This window comes from Passer domesticus, chromosome 25, assembly GCF_036417665.1.
Source record: "Passer domesticus isolate bPasDom1 chromosome 25, bPasDom1.hap1, whole genome shotgun sequence".
NCBI lineage: Eukaryota > Metazoa > Chordata > Aves > Passeriformes > Passeridae > Passer > Passer domesticus.
In genome coordinates, this window is record NC_087498.1 from 5,375,469 (window position 1) to 5,391,608 (window position 16,140).

General features: G+C 44.8%; 1 protein-coding gene across 1 annotated transcript; it reads right to left on the reverse strand.

The window, feature by feature from the left end:
• Window positions 1-530: 530 nt before the first annotated feature.
• On the reverse strand, window positions 531-15,848 carry RSBN1 (round spermatid basic protein 1). Its single transcript, XM_064399382.1, has 7 exons — window positions 15,462-15,848; window positions 11,304-11,974; window positions 5,202-5,339; window positions 4,648-4,790; window positions 3,643-3,810; window positions 2,533-2,641; window positions 531-1,976 (listed from the first exon to the last, which is right to left on the reverse strand). The coding sequence occupies exons 1-7, from the start codon at window positions 15,814-15,816 to the stop codon at window positions 1,515-1,517; spliced, it is 2,046 nt and encodes a 681-aa protein (XP_064255452.1). The 5' UTR covers window positions 15,817-15,848; the 3' UTR covers window positions 531-1,514.
• Between the last annotated feature and the right edge of the window lie 292 nt (window positions 15,849-16,140).

Sequence of the window (16,140 nt, forward strand, 5' to 3'; positions counted from 1 at the left end):
ATTATTTCTCTATCAGTTTAAAATAGTGACCTCTACACTGAGGTGCTAATATGTATATAAAAGCCTACACAAACAATATTGCACAAAGTAAGATTTATAATAGAGTAACATATTTTAGAGACCCTTATAAAGAGAAGAGTAATAATTGATATTAAAAAGATGCATCCAGAACTAACACAGCATCTTTGCTTTTGTCTAGTCTAACATAGTGTTTCAAATCTTTCCTACCCCAGTGAGGATTAGAACAAATGAAGTTATCTGGAGACAGCTTAAGTTGCACCAAACCCCAACTTGTACTCTAAATGTGGGGAGGGGGGAGGGAGAGGGAACAGGGACTTCTCCTTTTGATGACTGGAAAGGGCAGTAATAAATGGGGTGAGTGAAAGTCAAATACAGCTTACACGTTAACATCCAGAAATATTGAAAGATTGTTTAAAAACTGTTGATAGCTGACACTCTACACATTGAGCACGTGCTGCTGATTTTTCCACAGTAACTGGGCACCCAGGAGCTACACATGGAAAAAGCAGTCCAACGCCAAAATACTCTTTATTGTGAAATACTAATACAGAACTTACACAGTAAGGCTGGCCTTATCCTAGGAAGTCAGGTATCAGCTCAATGCTTATTATGTTAAGTGCATCAGTACAAGGGAAAGTGTGGATCCATTGGACACGTTACGACCCCATCAAAACAAGCTGCCAGGTTGGTTAAGTATTTTAAAGCCTTAGCTCAAAGATAGCAGTTTCCTCCACAAGACTACCAAGAGGTTCTCTAATTTTGACACTAGCATTTATCACATTCAGGGAAGATGTATTTTGGAAGCAAAAACCCCCACACCAAACAACAGAAGCAGTGCTATGAGAAGTGTTAGGTCAGTAAGTCATTGCATTTCAACAGGAATCAGACACTTGCTTCAGTTCTTTTTACAGGTCACCCTTGTAGGAACTGTAAGAAACATCAATTTCTATAGCTTGTATATAAACCAACATGTCAAGAACAGACATACCAAAAATTCCACAAATCATCAAAAGTGCTGTGCTTTCTCTATTTTTTCTATTTTTTTATCTTTCCTTTTTTTTACCTTTTTTTTTTTTTTTACTTTTTTAAGCAATTAAAATGAGATGGGGAAATCACTTTGCAAGTCTTCTACAAAAGCATCACTTTCTGGTGAAGATTAAAGTAAAAGTAGGGAAATAACACTGACCAATGGAGTTCAATCATTTCATATTCCTGGAGGAATTCCAATCTGACTTTGAGAAGATATTCAACATCTCTTTACTTGAACAGAAAGAAGTGGTAGACCACTGTTACAGGTTGTACTAAGGGGTTAAAATACAACTTGAATTTTGCATAATCTGTGTAAAAAAGATATGCTTGACATTTTGGAATGTCACCTTTCTTTATAGAATTATAGGCAAGATTTCTCCAATAAAACATAAGCCAGTTATAAAACTATAACTTCACATCAAAATTTTAAAAAGTTGTTTAAAAAATGTTTGAATATATACATATCACACAGAAGAGCCTGCATGATCCTGTGGATTGTGTTGCTGATCAGACTCTATTTTAAAACCTGGAAGGGGCTGGGCCACCTGATCTGGTTGCACAAGTCCTGATATTGAAGAAGCAGAGGAGGAGAGCACCCCTGGGGTAAGCTGAATTTCTAGACCTGGTTCTTCAGACTCTATTTTGACACTCACACCTTGGGGTTCACCTTCTGCCTCTGTGTTTCCAGGAACATCACTGTTGAGGCTTGAATTGCTTTCTGCTTTTGGAGAAGCCTCCCCCACGGGGTGGTACTGTTTGAGTCTGATGTGCCAGGCCAAGCTGCAGACTGCTGACACTGTTTTGAACTGGTGAATGACATTTCTAGGGATGAAGTAGATGTCATTGTCACACAACTGAATCCTAGCATAGCGAATGCCTTCCCGTCTCATTTGGTTTAGTTTGGCTTCGTCCACCCATTGAACACACTGGGAGAAGGAGAGATGGCAAAGTTAGTGTCAGCTCTTCAAAAACTCTGCATCTTCCTGCTGTCAAGTGGATTCATGTCTAAATCTGAATGTCTCAGTTTCGTGGGTAAAACTCCTAATTCAAGTGAGAACTGGACTTTAGAAATGCAATTTCTGATGTGCACATCTTGAGGGGAGAATGAAGAGGTTTCTATAGCTATAGTTAAAAATGACAGTGGCTGCATTGCTTGGGCTGACAGGACTGAGTTTAGGTGCTTCCACAGCCTAAGGCAACATCAGACATCAGAAAAAGCAGGAGCAGGCACACATGGCTTAACCAGCAGATTGTTTCTATAGCACACCCTGGGACTTACAGCATGAACCCCAGCTTGGGGGAAAGGAAAAGAAAAAGGTCCCTTCCAACTGAACTATTTTATCCTGAAACAAAAGGAAATTTACCCAAGAGAGCTGAGAACTGAGGGGATACAAAAGGGCTGACTTTAGGGAGAAGCTGGGATCTGTCAGAAACGCCTCCCCAAACACCAGGAAGGAGCTGCCACCAGGGCAGATTTGATACCTGTGACACTGGAGGTTCATGCAGGTCCAGCTGAAGTCTCTGCACAACATCAGTGAAGTCTTCAGCATGAAAACAAACCACATCTTTGGTTATACGAGGCTGGTCACTCCTAGAAAAAAAGAGAATTCCAGGAATTTTTGAAGTATTTGAGTTACAGAGCATTCCAGCTCTTCCCAGCAGAAAGCTCCATTGAACCATTGATTGATTGTTACACTGTGCACAAAGTCTCAACACCTCTCAATAGTGTATTAGTTTGGAAAAAAAGGTATAGTTCATATATTTCCCTTTTTTCTTTCTCAATTTTTGCTGCATTCACCACAGAAGGGATGTTTGCATGGACAGTACACTGAAAAGCCTGAGACCCAGGTTCAAACTGCCACTATCAAAATTTGCCTCAATTCTTCCATTCTATAATGGGACAGAATAATTCTGCATTAAGGGAAAAATGAAAAATTACCAAGTAACACTGAAGTTGAAGCAGTGAGGAATTTTATTCAACAGTATAGGAAATATTGGCATCTTTTATTCTAATGATGCTATCAAATTTCTAATGTAATTTCTAGCTATTACAATGATGCAAGTCCAGTTTCTCTGCAAGGTCAACAGCAATATCCTGGGTACATGACCTGAGAAAGCACTGCAGCTGTGACATTAATTACACTGAGCTCTTAGATCACAGTTACAAAAGCTAGAATTAATATACCTGCTCAGGAAAAGAATAATCAAGGATGATGGTCCAAGTTTAAGGCTTTTGTATGTCACTAAAATATCCTGCAAGTTGCTGTTACAAATTTTTTGCTGCCTCAAGATGGAAAAACAGGAGGCACACAGCCTGAGGTTTTCAGCTCTGTGCAGCTTTTGAATCACAGAATTAACTAGGTTGGAAAAGACATTTAAGATCACCTAGTCCAACCTATGACCTAAGACCTCCTCATCAACTAAACCATGGCACTGAGTGCTTTATTTTCAAAAATAAACTGACTCCACACCTCCCTGGGCAGACAATTCCAGCCACTGTCTCATCATCGCGTTTAAACCCCATTAGGTTCATTTTGCAAGGACGATATTTTTTATGTTTTAGAGCAAACAGCTCATCCCAGCAGCACTTACCACTCCCCAAACTGCACAGCCTTGAGCACCCCGACGGCCGCCGTGCTCTGCCAGTCGAAGCCCTGGCCCACGTGGTCAGCGTGAGCGCGGGTCCTGTCCTCGAACAGCACCTCGCGGGGCTCGCTGGTCCGAGGGAGGTACTGCAGGTTCTTGATCTCGTTCATGGACCTGCCACGGCACAAAACACACGGTAAGAATGCCCCTGCTGCTGAAAAATTCATGTTTGTATTGAAATAGTCTTAGAGTTTTGGGTGCTGCAGGATTTAAGGGAACAAAGCACTTCCCTTGGATTTTTTCTAAGTGTTGGTTTGGTGAAAGATCGAAACAAAACCAGCAAAGTACAATTCAGGTTATAGGATCAAACTTTACCCAAAAAATCAAATAATATAATTTTTGTGTCACTTGTGCTGGAAGACTTCCTCCAAGAACATACCAGTATGTAAAATAGAGCTATCTTACAGAAACTTCAGTTATTTGGGAGTACATTCAAAAATTCTTCTTGAAGTGACAATTAAAATATGCTTCCAAATCTCCGGAAATTTGTTTTAGAGCACTCTTTCAGAGACAGAAAGCAAGAATACACAATAATTCCTGGGCAGGCAGTGTTATAAGTGCTTTAGCACTGACATTAGAAGGCAGCAGGAGCAGTAGAAGGATCTCTGCTGTTTTACAGCATTTGCCCTCACCACCAAATTGGTTCTTGCCACAAAATGAATTAAGCCTCCTGCAGGATAATAAAAAGAGGTTTTAATCTTAAAGCACGGATCTAGGATATGTGAGAAGTACCGAAAGATACTGTCAAAAGGAGTGTAATAAAATAACCATCACGGGTAACACTTGCTTTATCAGCTGAGCCAATTTGAAACAAAGTGAAAGTGAAACTTAACTCTGAATTAGTCCTTTGAAGAGCCAGTTACGTATCAAGTACTTTGCTTTTGTTCTCAAATCTGACCCAGCCTTAACTGCAATGTTTTATCTGAGTACAAAGGGAAGGCCAAACCTTACCGGCGCCGTTTGAAGGGTGATTTTGGCATATCAGCTGTGGGGATCATCTGCTCTCCCGGCCTCACCCACATGATGGGCCCATCGTCACTCTGGGACCTGCACTGCAGCCGGAGACTGGAAAGAGTCCCCCAGGGCAGAGTCATCTAAAAGAAAACAGGAACAAAACAACCCACAAAACACACATAACACAAAACACTGGGTGAGATAGAAAAATTAAATGATGCCTTTGGTAAAACTGGTTCAAATCTGCTGGCAAAAGAATTGCATAGAAACTAAGTAAGTTTGAGAGGTAAAAGATATTCCAAGCTAATTTTATCAAGCATAGTTTTTAGGGAAGTAGAAGTGCATGTAGTGCAAGTATATATAATGAACTTGGTTATTTTTAATTAGCCACCTCAGTTCATGCCTTTCAACTGGACACAGGAAAGAATGAACCTCAGCAGCCCAAATAAGCACATCAACAAAGAAAATACCTCACAGTTTCTAATTACTTAGAAACCTAGCAACTGCTTAAATATCTACATTCTCTGAACACACCACAAGTTAGTGCTTACTCTAAGAAATGGAGATTCTTCCAGCATGTCTAGGAATTCTGGGAAGTAGTCCCCCACTTCTTCATCCACGGCTCCCACCAGGCTGATCTGGCGCATGGGTCCTGCTCTGTAGGTGCCACAGCAGTACGTCCGATTGACCTGCACAAGGAGACACACCACAGCTTCAGCTCCCCCTCAGGAGGGCAGAAGTGACTGATCTAACACAGCTGGGGTCAATCTGGGACTCGTCCACATCTGTTTCAGCAGATGGGCCTTTGGGATATGCACAGGGACTGTTTAGAACAGAGGAGAGAAAGGACTCCTGCCTGGACTCCTGACAGGAAATCCTCCTGCAGTCTGAATAACAGCGAGTGAGTATTTGACTGATTCAGGAGCAATCCAACACTTCCAGGCTGACTTGAGAAAACAACCACACAAGGTTTCATTGGGACTCAGTCTTTCACCAGCAAGCTTCAACTCTCCACTAGTTTATGCATTTGGACTTTTGCTCCTACATTTCAAACCGGATGCTCCTGGGACACGCACATTCCTCACTTCAGCCCTGTCCCTGAGGTCCTTCCCCTGGCCTGCAGTGAAAAACCTCAAGGTCTTTCATGCCGTGGTTCTGGGGATAGTATACACAGGAAACTGGACAAAAACCAGATGAAATGAGGGGTTTAGCTGGAAAGCCAGTGCTCACGGAGAAGAATTTTAGGACAGCCATTTGCAGTAGAACCTGCTGTCAGTGCCGGGGTCAGAAACACTTTAATCTCACAGCTCGTGGACACCCTCTAGAACACACACTGTCCCACTTTGCTGGCTCATCTGGAAACTTTTCTCGCTAATTTCCTGTTCCCAGAGGAGAGGCACTGGCAGGACTCCAGTGCTCTGCAGCCTCATCCCATGGAGAGCAGCTGGAATGTGCCATGTGGCCACAGAGGAGGTTCTGTGCAGGCAGCACAGCGAGCTGGCCTGGCAGAGCACAAGTTCTACAGAGCAAAGTCTGCTGTGCACAGCCAGCTGAGGCTGAGCCCCAGCCCTCCAGCAGCCTTCAGTGCTCCAGGGTGAAAAACTCCAGCTGCTCTCCATGGCTGAGTGGTGGGACAGCACAGAATTACAAATGTGCAGTTCAACAGTCATGTTCACCCAGTGTCATGCATTTTAGAACTCCACTTAGAGATACATGGATGTAGCAGCTTTAAGTTTAGTTTCATTTTTGCACGTGTAGCCAGCAAACCAGATGTCATTAAACTACTCCATGCAGTTGTTAAAGTTAAATTAGGAGAGACTAATAAAGGAAGAATAGAGAGTTACTGCTGCAATTTTATCCTCCAGCAGCAGCCATAGATATTTCACTTCTTAATGATACAAGTTTAGCTCACTCTATTTGCTGAATGCAGTTCAGAGCAGGAGCACTGGAACACCACAGCAATGTTTTTGTTCTGTGCACATACAGAAAAACTAAGGACTGAAGTGCTCTGGTCCTTATCCAGTGAAGTTTAACTGCCTGGCACTGTTTATGTAAGTGCAGACAGACTCCTTCCAGATGAGTTCTGTGCTACTGAAACCACCTGGTGAGAGTCACTGGTATGTTACAGGTGTTTGTCATGAGTTAAAATGAATTATAATTCCATATGCAGATTTTCCTTGGAATGTTTTTAAAGGAAATGAAAAATTAGAAGCTTTAACTTTGTTTTCTTTTTAAACGCACTGGAACAATGGAAAAATAGATAAGAATTCAGGAGTTATAAAGGAAACAGAAGAAATACTTTAGGGAAACACTGGATTTCAATGCTTTGCTAGTTTTTAACAGCAATTAAAGGAATATACACCCTTGAGAATTAAAGCCAGGACATGTTTATACTGACAACATGCACCAACCCACGGCAATCCCCAGCAGGCTGTATTATTCATCTCAAGCACCTCAATCACAGGGAATGTAGTCTGCTACTTCAATATGCCATAAAAAACTTCTTCACAGCGTCTCTCATTCCTAATTCCTCCCGAGCAGCAAACACTGGTTAGGCCAGTGGTCTCCACAAAGATGCAACAAGCATCTCAAAGAACAGGCACCTTGCTCTCCTTTACAGCTGCGTGGTGTGGTGTCCCATGAGTAAGCACCCTGCTTGCTGCACTGCAAGCTGCTCTGGCCTTTCATCAGCAGCTGCTCCAGGTTCCCTCTGAGCTCTGCTCACAGTCACCTGTGTGCACCCCCATTGAGGGAAGAGAGCTGAGATGATGAAATAGCTGAAGTCACTTCACTATATCCATTAGAACCTCTCTCAGTGTTTTTTACTTTTGTTTAAAGTTCAACTCTTGTTTAGGAATTTAGCTGGGGTCACTCCAGTTCACACGGCTGCCAGAAGTCAGGAACTTTTTACCACAGCACCTCCCTTGCTACAATTTGTTCCCTGTGCTGCTTTAAAAGCAGCAGTGGATCTCCAGCAGGCACTGCCACTGTTTGTACTGCTGCAAAAGGACAATGGGGCCAGTAAGACAGCTCAGGCAGCCTGTGCCCTTTCAAATGCCAGCCAACCATCACTGCTGTGTGTACCCCCCACTCAGTTATGGGCACATTTAAAATTAGCTCCAGTGCTCATGGAGACATTTTCTCGAGCTGCACCACGTGCCTATCAGAGTTTCCCACACTGGTGAGAGCAGAGGCAGACTGAGGCAGTGTTTCCTGCCAGAGGCTCAGAGCTGGTGTTTATTTGCACGTTCCTGAGGCACCCCAGCCTCACCACGGGTTAAGTGAGCAGCACAGGATGAGCAGAGGACACGCAGATGAGGCATCAGCTGGAGACAAATGAGGTTAAGTCTCTGAAGTTTCTCTCCAGTTGCAAGAAAAGCATGAATCAGTTGACAGCAACATATTTCAGCATGCCAAGTCAGCTATAAAACCAACCACACAAAACCTTGGCTACAAGGAAGAAAGCAAGAGCACCAGGCTGGCTCCTGCTGAAGGACAAGGCAGTGACATGCCAGCACAGCGAGGGTGACAGGCTTGACTAAAATCTGACACAGTGCAGGACCACTGGGCATTGTTTCTATGGCTTTAGTGACAAACCAAATGAAGGATTCAGTACACATGCACAATTTCTCCATTTCATACTTTGGTAGCTACTGCTAAAAAAAAGAAATTGCCCTTCCAGAATCAGAGAAGGTCACATAGGGCAGACAATCATGGGATGTGGTTCATGAACCAAAGCTGTCAGGAACAGAGCAACCCTTCTGAACAGCAGGAGTAAGAAAACTCACACAGTTATCACCTGTTGGCTGCTTCTCTCACCTGCTTCCAGAAGGAAGAGCAGCTTATGCAAAACCTGCTTCCCCAATTCTCCTTCTTGGCCCCTTCCCAGAACCCCCACACACCCTCTGTGACAGTGTAACTGTTCTTTGGATCAGAGAGAATTCATCAGGCAAGCTGATCAGTTGGGAAAAAAAGCAGAATTTTTTTTTTAACTCTAAAGATATTCCCATTCACTGAGTGAAAGCAGTTGTACTGAAACAAGTGATAAGGAAAATAAGAGTTCATTCTAGCTGCACAGCAAAGAGCTTCCAAATTAAAGTGTGCCCTTATGTGGGGAAAGCTTACAAATTACTGCTCAGTGATTTGAGTCTTGAAAGCTCTCAGCCCAAGTGAACAGCTCCACACTAAAGCTGAGCTCCAGCTCCAAAGCTTGAGAGCCAATGCAAGCAAAAAATCCACAGGACACTGAAGCTTAATTATTTTAAGATACTGAAACCAAACATTTATGTAACAAATACACATTGGAGTACTTTGCTATAAACTCACTGCTCTGAGAACAAAGGAATTCACCTTGCGAGGCAGTTAATTATCACTAGACTTACCAAGTCCTTCCGATTAAAGTCCTTATTTTGAATACTACAATTCAGTTTCTCTAAAAACACAAACCAGCTGAATGTCATGCAAACCAAAGGTCACATTAACTTGCGATTTACAGAACAAATTTTGATTTCTGAACTCTGAATCTTCAGGATTCAAGACTCCCTAAAGCTCCCAAATCCCTTGGCACAGGTCAGTGCAGCAAACAAACTCATACACAGAGAAAGAACACAGAATGGAGGCAACTTAATTGAAAATAACCAGTGTTACAGCCCACAACAGTGCAACATGTTTCACCTGCTGAAGCACAACCATGAAGTGCTTCTGTGCTGTACAATTCTCCTCAGAAGGGTGAAAAGTGAAGCTTGGCCAACCTGACCCTCACCAGAGCCACCAAGGAACAGGAGCACAACAGCCAGGTTGATCACCCCAGGCCCTGGAGCAGGGCACTGCAGCTTGCTCCACTCCAAGACAAGCCAGCCTGCTAAACCTGGGTGACCCACACCAATTTCTGTTTCTTCAGCTTTTCCATCATCTGTGCTCCCTGAAGAGCCTGCCCCAGCTGCCTGAGACAGCTCCCCTGTCTGTCAGGGCACTCTCCCTGAGCAAACACACTTCAGCCAGAGAGGATTAACCAGGTCATGCTGGAGCTGGGTTTACAGAAGTGGTTTAGACCAACTGAACCTTATGTCATGACTCAATCTTAATCAAGTTTAGACAGTACTTAAAATAGAATTAATTGAAGTACCAGCAGACTATAACCCAGCAAAGCCTCTTATTTATTACCATACATTCCTCACGTGTATTTATAGTGCCAGTATTCATGTCCACAGAACATTCACCAAGAAAAAAATGCAATTGTTAAACATTCCAGAGGCTCTGCTTAGCCATCTCAGGGGTCATCAAGCCAGAAAGCAACCAGGACACTAAAGAACACATATAAATCACTAATACAGAAGACTTTAAAGCCTGACCTGTGCACACATTTGACACCTGCAGCACACAGGTGTGTGCTGTGCAGAAGTGCTGCTGCCCACAGCAGTGGTTCATAAGCTCAGAGATTGTTTTGGGGTGCTCTGCACCCAGACACAGCTCTGTCAACACAAAGAATGATTTACACCAAGAAAGAGAAGCTGGTTAAAATAAGTGCTGCAGCAGCAAATCACTGCCAAACAAAAAGCCAAGTGGCAGAATTATTCATTTAATGCTATTCAAAGACTCCACAGCAACCATGCAGTAACTGTCCCTAAAGCAGTAATGGTTTCTCCAAGGCAAATCTTTCTTACAAGAGTGTTTGGTAAAGCCTGAAGAGATCCAAATAACCCATCCACAAGCACTAACACCCCACAGTCTGTGGTTAAAGGTGTGTTCCTATCACACTGAACTGAACTCCATTCCAGAGTTTCAGATTTATCCCCCCAACAGGTGAACTAGTAAATGTAATTGATGTCTCAAGACCTTAAAGGTAATCAGCACTTTGGATCCATTCTCAGACTAAACAGAAAGAAGCTTTATTCCATCAAAAAGAATTTTATCTAAGCTGTGATCTTGTGGTGTACTCATAGATACTTCTGAGTTTGATCACAAGACTAAAATCCAAGAGACTTTAATACAGGAATCTTAAAATTAGCTCCATTTTTACTGTTGCATCCATTTAAGTTACATGGAGATACAGTTTCAGAATTTAAACTAGTTAAAGCCTACCATGGAAACCAAGGGAGTAAACAAAATGAGACTCCTTTTCAAAGGCAATTAAAAAGATCTTCTAAGCCCTGACAAGTTAGAAAGTTTAAACAGCATAAGGCACTGAGGGAATTTAGATGTTAAAAACCTGGTAAAACAGATACACTGAAACATGAAAAGTAACATCATTGCAAAAAAACCCCAAACCCCAAAAACAAACCCCAGCTCTGTTGACCAGAAAAGCAGTGTTAGCATTTGCAGTCTATGCAATTCTTGCCATAGACTTGGCTGCTGTTTGGAACAATCTCAGTGTTTTCCCAAGTTTAGAAGAAAAAGATGCTCAGTGCAGATCTTCCCTCAGGTCACAGGTAGCAGTGTCTGATGTGTGATTCACCAGCTACCAGGGAGCACAGAAAAGCTTTCAGCAGAAGCAGGAATACACAGCACAGCAGAATAGTCCTAACATCACCTTTCTTCACCTGCTTGGAAAATACATTTGTGACTCGCCTATTTTAAATCATGTCTGCTCTGGGTTACTGAGATTAATCAAATCTAGGTATTGTGCAACACTTATGCATTTGAATAGCTCTTACCTGAGAGTGAAAATTTGAAATTGTTGTTGTTTCAATGTCCTTCTTGCCCAAAATTTCCATTTTCACTGGAGTGTTTGGAAAGTTAAAAGCAAAGTAATCCAGGAAGTCTGGTAAATAGGCAGCTGCTCCGTGCACTATGGCTAAAGCATAGTAAGCTGCATTTTTATCATTTTCACTGAATGACAACGCAAGAAACTCTTCTGCAAATCTCTCCATCTCCACTGGAGACAAAAATGAGAGTTCATCCATGTAAGCGTGCAGGACCAGGGCACCTCCATTGGACTGGTGCTCCTCGTGAATGAAGTTACTGAATTTAGTGCCAGTCTTCAGGAAGCTGCTGCGCACAGAGTGCTCCTGGTGTGTCACAAAGGGGGTCTGTACTCCCTGGGGGACCCGGTACTCCTGCATGCCCAAGTTCAGTCTGCACAGCTGCTCATCCTTCAGGTACCTGAAGGACTCCTTGCTCATTTCCAGGCTGTCACACTGTCCTTGAGACAGAGTCTCCTTGTCAATGCGAGTGAGCCCAGCACACACGGTCTGCACCTCTTTGTTGTACATCTTCAGGCGCTTTCCCCTCACATCTTCCCGGTGTTTCTTTTTCTTTTTTTTCTTTATCTTCTTCATAATAAGACTGTCAGCTCGCTGGGTTTTGCCATTTTCATCTGGAGTTTCTGGCAGCGACAATAAAGAGAAGATTAGAGTTCTGCAGTTGCAGCATATTCACCCCAAAAGAATTCAGGCCTCTCACTTGCTGAAGGGATCTATTCCCAGGGAGACTGGCCAATTGTAAAACATTGCATTTTTGGTTGTATAATTAAGTCAAAAGTCAGGGTACCTATAATTATACAAATAAAGCCTTGAATTAAGGAAACCTTACAAAACTCTAGCTTAATATTTTAGAAATACTCCCATTTTTAACAGATTTATTAGAACACCTTTAAAAGGAGTCTGTATTTCAGAGCATCTATAATTAAGTACATTAATAACTTCTGACATTTAAGGCAGTGCCGTACAGGGGAAGAGGATAAACAAGTATGTGTAACATTTAAACTTTAAGACTTTCATTACAGAACACTTCCCTGATTTTGGATACACGATACAGAAACAAACAGAGTAGCATTGAAGAGCTACAAGCTTTACTTACATTTACAAGTAAAAACACTTCAGTAAAGCTTAGATTGCTGGTCTTTTAAAATTAAAGGACCCAAATCATCACATCAACGGATTCAGACTTATAGTTAATGATTCAGTTAATGGAGAGAAAGAAATTAAGAGCCTGTTTCAGTTATTTGGGGTTTTTTTTGCGGTTAATTAACCTCTAAAAGGCTGGGAGATAAAACGTAAAGAAGTAGTTCTGTCAGGCAAAATGGAATAGCTTAAGTTGTTCTTCTTTCAAGAATAAAAACTACTTCAAATAACATTTAGCAAGGGACAAAGGTAATTAGAAAACTTGATGGCCCAGCTGTTACAAACTCAATTGCCAAGACAAGATTTTAAGGTGCCTGAATCAAAGAACCATTCCATGCAAGAGTGCCCATGAATCTCCAGGAGCTGTGTGAGCAGGATAGCCGTGGGGATGAGAACAACCTGCTGCTGAGGGCAACACCTGACTGAAGACACAGTAACTCAAGTTTTAGCATTTCCCCTCAGCACAGGGCTTTGTCCTAATGAAATTTCCTTTCTCTGGCTGCACACTGGTATTCCCTCTTCATTCTCTTAGAGCACTTAAGTTAAAGAAAAAACCCACGTTCCACTGTTTTATGAGAAAGGGTGCAGTGCTAAACACAGGCAGCTCCAGGTTCTTCAGTGTAACCAGTGTTTAACTGGATCATTACTGGTTTGGTCTCGTTACTGGAGAGGGCTGACCTTCACAACAGCCTGGAGTAAGGAACAGAGTTACTCATGGAGCAAAGAAAGAGCTGATTGCTTAATCCTCGCTTCATACAATAGTCTTAGGACCTGAAATACAAGTTTTCCCCGTGCTGCTGCAGCCCTTGCAAACTGCAAAGGCCCTGATCTTTCTGTTTCAGAGAAACCAGGAAAAGCAGGGCGGTATCACTTGCTCAGGGAAGCCAACTGAAACGGTTCTTGGAATGAGGTTTGCTGCAGGACTCCGATGTGAGGAGGGCACGGGTGCTCAGCCACTGGGCTCGGAGCACAGACACTGCTTCACTCAGCGAGGGAGCGTGCAATTCACACGCCAGGTGTGTGTCCTGCCGGGACCAGAGATCCCAAGCTGCAATAAACAAGGATTTCAGGCCACCACTGTGCTGCTGGGAATGCTTCCCTACACACATTTCTAAGGACATTCGGTTGTTAAAGGTTTCTTATTGTAAACATTTCTGATTGCAGGTATAGTTTTAAAACCTCACACATTTCAATTCAGAGCATCTTCCTGTTTGAAGCCATATCCTAATAACAGGGGAATCCTTGCATTTTGGAGGTTCCAGGGAGCACTTGTGTGTTTGCAGGATAAAAGCTGTCCTGGCTGCTGCTGGATCCATTGAACACAGCACAGTCCCACTACTACACTGAGTAACTGCTGGATTCAGTGAAGATAAACAGTGACATTAGAATAATGCCTGGCAGTACTGAAGGAAATATAGTTTTAATTATTCCTTTAAATAAACAGAAAACACAAAGAAGCTGTGGACAGGTCAATAAACCATGGGCTCTGCAGTGAGGCAGAGTGACAGCAGTGCAAAAACTCAGCTACTCTGAGATGATCAGACATCCCACAACAGAACCAGAACCATTATTAAACAGCAAAAACAGTGGGGGTGTTCCCTGTCACCTGGGGCCACAGATAAGCATGGCACAGTCCATGTAACAGGTAATTTAATGAGATTATAAATCAAAATAAAAATGGATAGTCAGGAAAAGAAACACAGCCCCATCCCAAAAGGCACTACCCCTACAGCTGAGGGCAGGCAGGAAGAGCTTCAGATGAGCAAACAGCTTTCCTGTACAAATCTGGAATTTTGATGCTCATTTTCACACTGTTTAAGCCTTCATTAAGAGGCCTAATTTAATTCTGGGTTAGAACTGACACAGTGACACTCCAGTCTACAAAGTTACACTGCTCCAAACTTTTGCTTGATAAACACTGATAGAACTGTGGAGGTTTACATTCAGAAGTTTTTATAGTCCTTTTTCAAGCACAGTGGTGGGGAAGCATTAACCAGTGGAGAAAGGCCTCTCCTGGTACTAGTTTTGTCTGTTTTTAAGGCAGTCCTATCTAGACTTTACAGACACTTCTGTAAGCAACTGCATCTTTGGTTTCTTTGGCACAAAACCTGCCCATACACTCCTCAAGCATAATTCACCACGTTATACTTTTAATTACAGTAGCTTTTGCAGTTATTTTTTATCTATGTTGCTCTCTCCAAGAAGCTTTTTACTATAACAAATCTCTGAGCAGAACCAAAACAATCACTCTGTACTGTTAAAAAAAAATATAAACAAAACCACACACAGCACACGCCAAAATCCAGATATATTTTGGCCTTTTAGTAAAAGCAAACACAGAATAATTCGGGCTGGAAGGGACCTCGGGAGATGATCCAGCAAAACCCCCCTGCCAAGGCAGGGTCACCTGGAGCAGGTGACAGGTTTGGAATATCTCCATGCAGGAGACTCCAGGATCTCCGTGGGCACCTGTTCCAGTGCTCTGCCTCCCTTCATTGAAAGGAATTCTTCCTCACGTTGAGGAGGAGCTTCTCGTGTTTTAGTTTATGGCTATCCTGCCTTGCCCTGTTGCTGGGCACCCCTGAAAACAATCCGGCACCATCCCCTGACAACCGCATTGGAAATACTCACACGGAATCACGAGACCCCTTATTAAAAACAGCAATTAAAAATAAAGAAAAACAAAACCCCAACGAGCCAGCAGCTCCTCACACGTGAAGAAGCCTCCACTCCCACAGCACCTGCACGCTGACCCTGCCATGAGGGCGATTCTGACAGCAGCACCAGCAGCAGCAGCAGCGCGGCCGCCCCGCGCTCCGTGCCCGGGGCAGCACGGCCGGAGCAGGGCCGCCGAGCCCGCCGCGCTGCCGCCGCCCGCCGCCCTCCACAGGCGCTCCCGGGGCGCCGAGCGCCCGCCCGGCCGAGCCCGCCCGGGGCTCCCGCGACCCCCGCGCTCCCCCCGGGGCTCACCTCGCGGGCTGGGCCGCCCCGCCGCGCCGTCCGCGGGGCTGCCGCGCCGCGCCTTGTGGCCGGCGGGCTCGGCGTGGTGCCGGTGGTGGTGGCGGCGCTCGCCGGGCGGCGGGAGGCTGAGCGGGGAGAACGTGAACAGCCCCGCGGCGGCGGCGGGCAGGGCGGGCGGGGGCAGCGGCTCCGCCGGGCCGGGCCCCGCCAGCAGCGGCTGGCTCGGCCGGGCCCTCTTGGCGGCCGGCGGCTCGCCGGGTGCCGCTCGCCGGCGGCGGGGCCCGCGGGGCCGGGCGGGCCGGTCCGCTGAGGGCGGCGGCGGCTCCTCCGGGGCCCGCGGCACCGCGGCGACCTGCGCGGCCATTTCAGGGGCTCCCTCACACACATTTAAATGGCCCGAGCGCCGGGCGCCGCCGCGCACGCGCGGCCGCGGGGCACCCTGGGACCTGTAGTTCGGGGAGAGCGGGAGGGGCGCGCGTGCGCGCGGCGCGGGTCACGTGGGCGGCGCGAAGAGGGCGGGAAAGCGCTGAGGGAGCGCGGGGCCGGGGAGGGCGGAGGGGTGAAAAACTTTTATTTTAATGGCGTTTGTCGCTTGTTCTGAAGTGCTGCACCCCTTAAACGTCGGCCGCGGGGTGCTGAGGAGGCTTTCCCCCTGAGGGAGATGATGTGGAGCTTTTGGAGCGAGCCT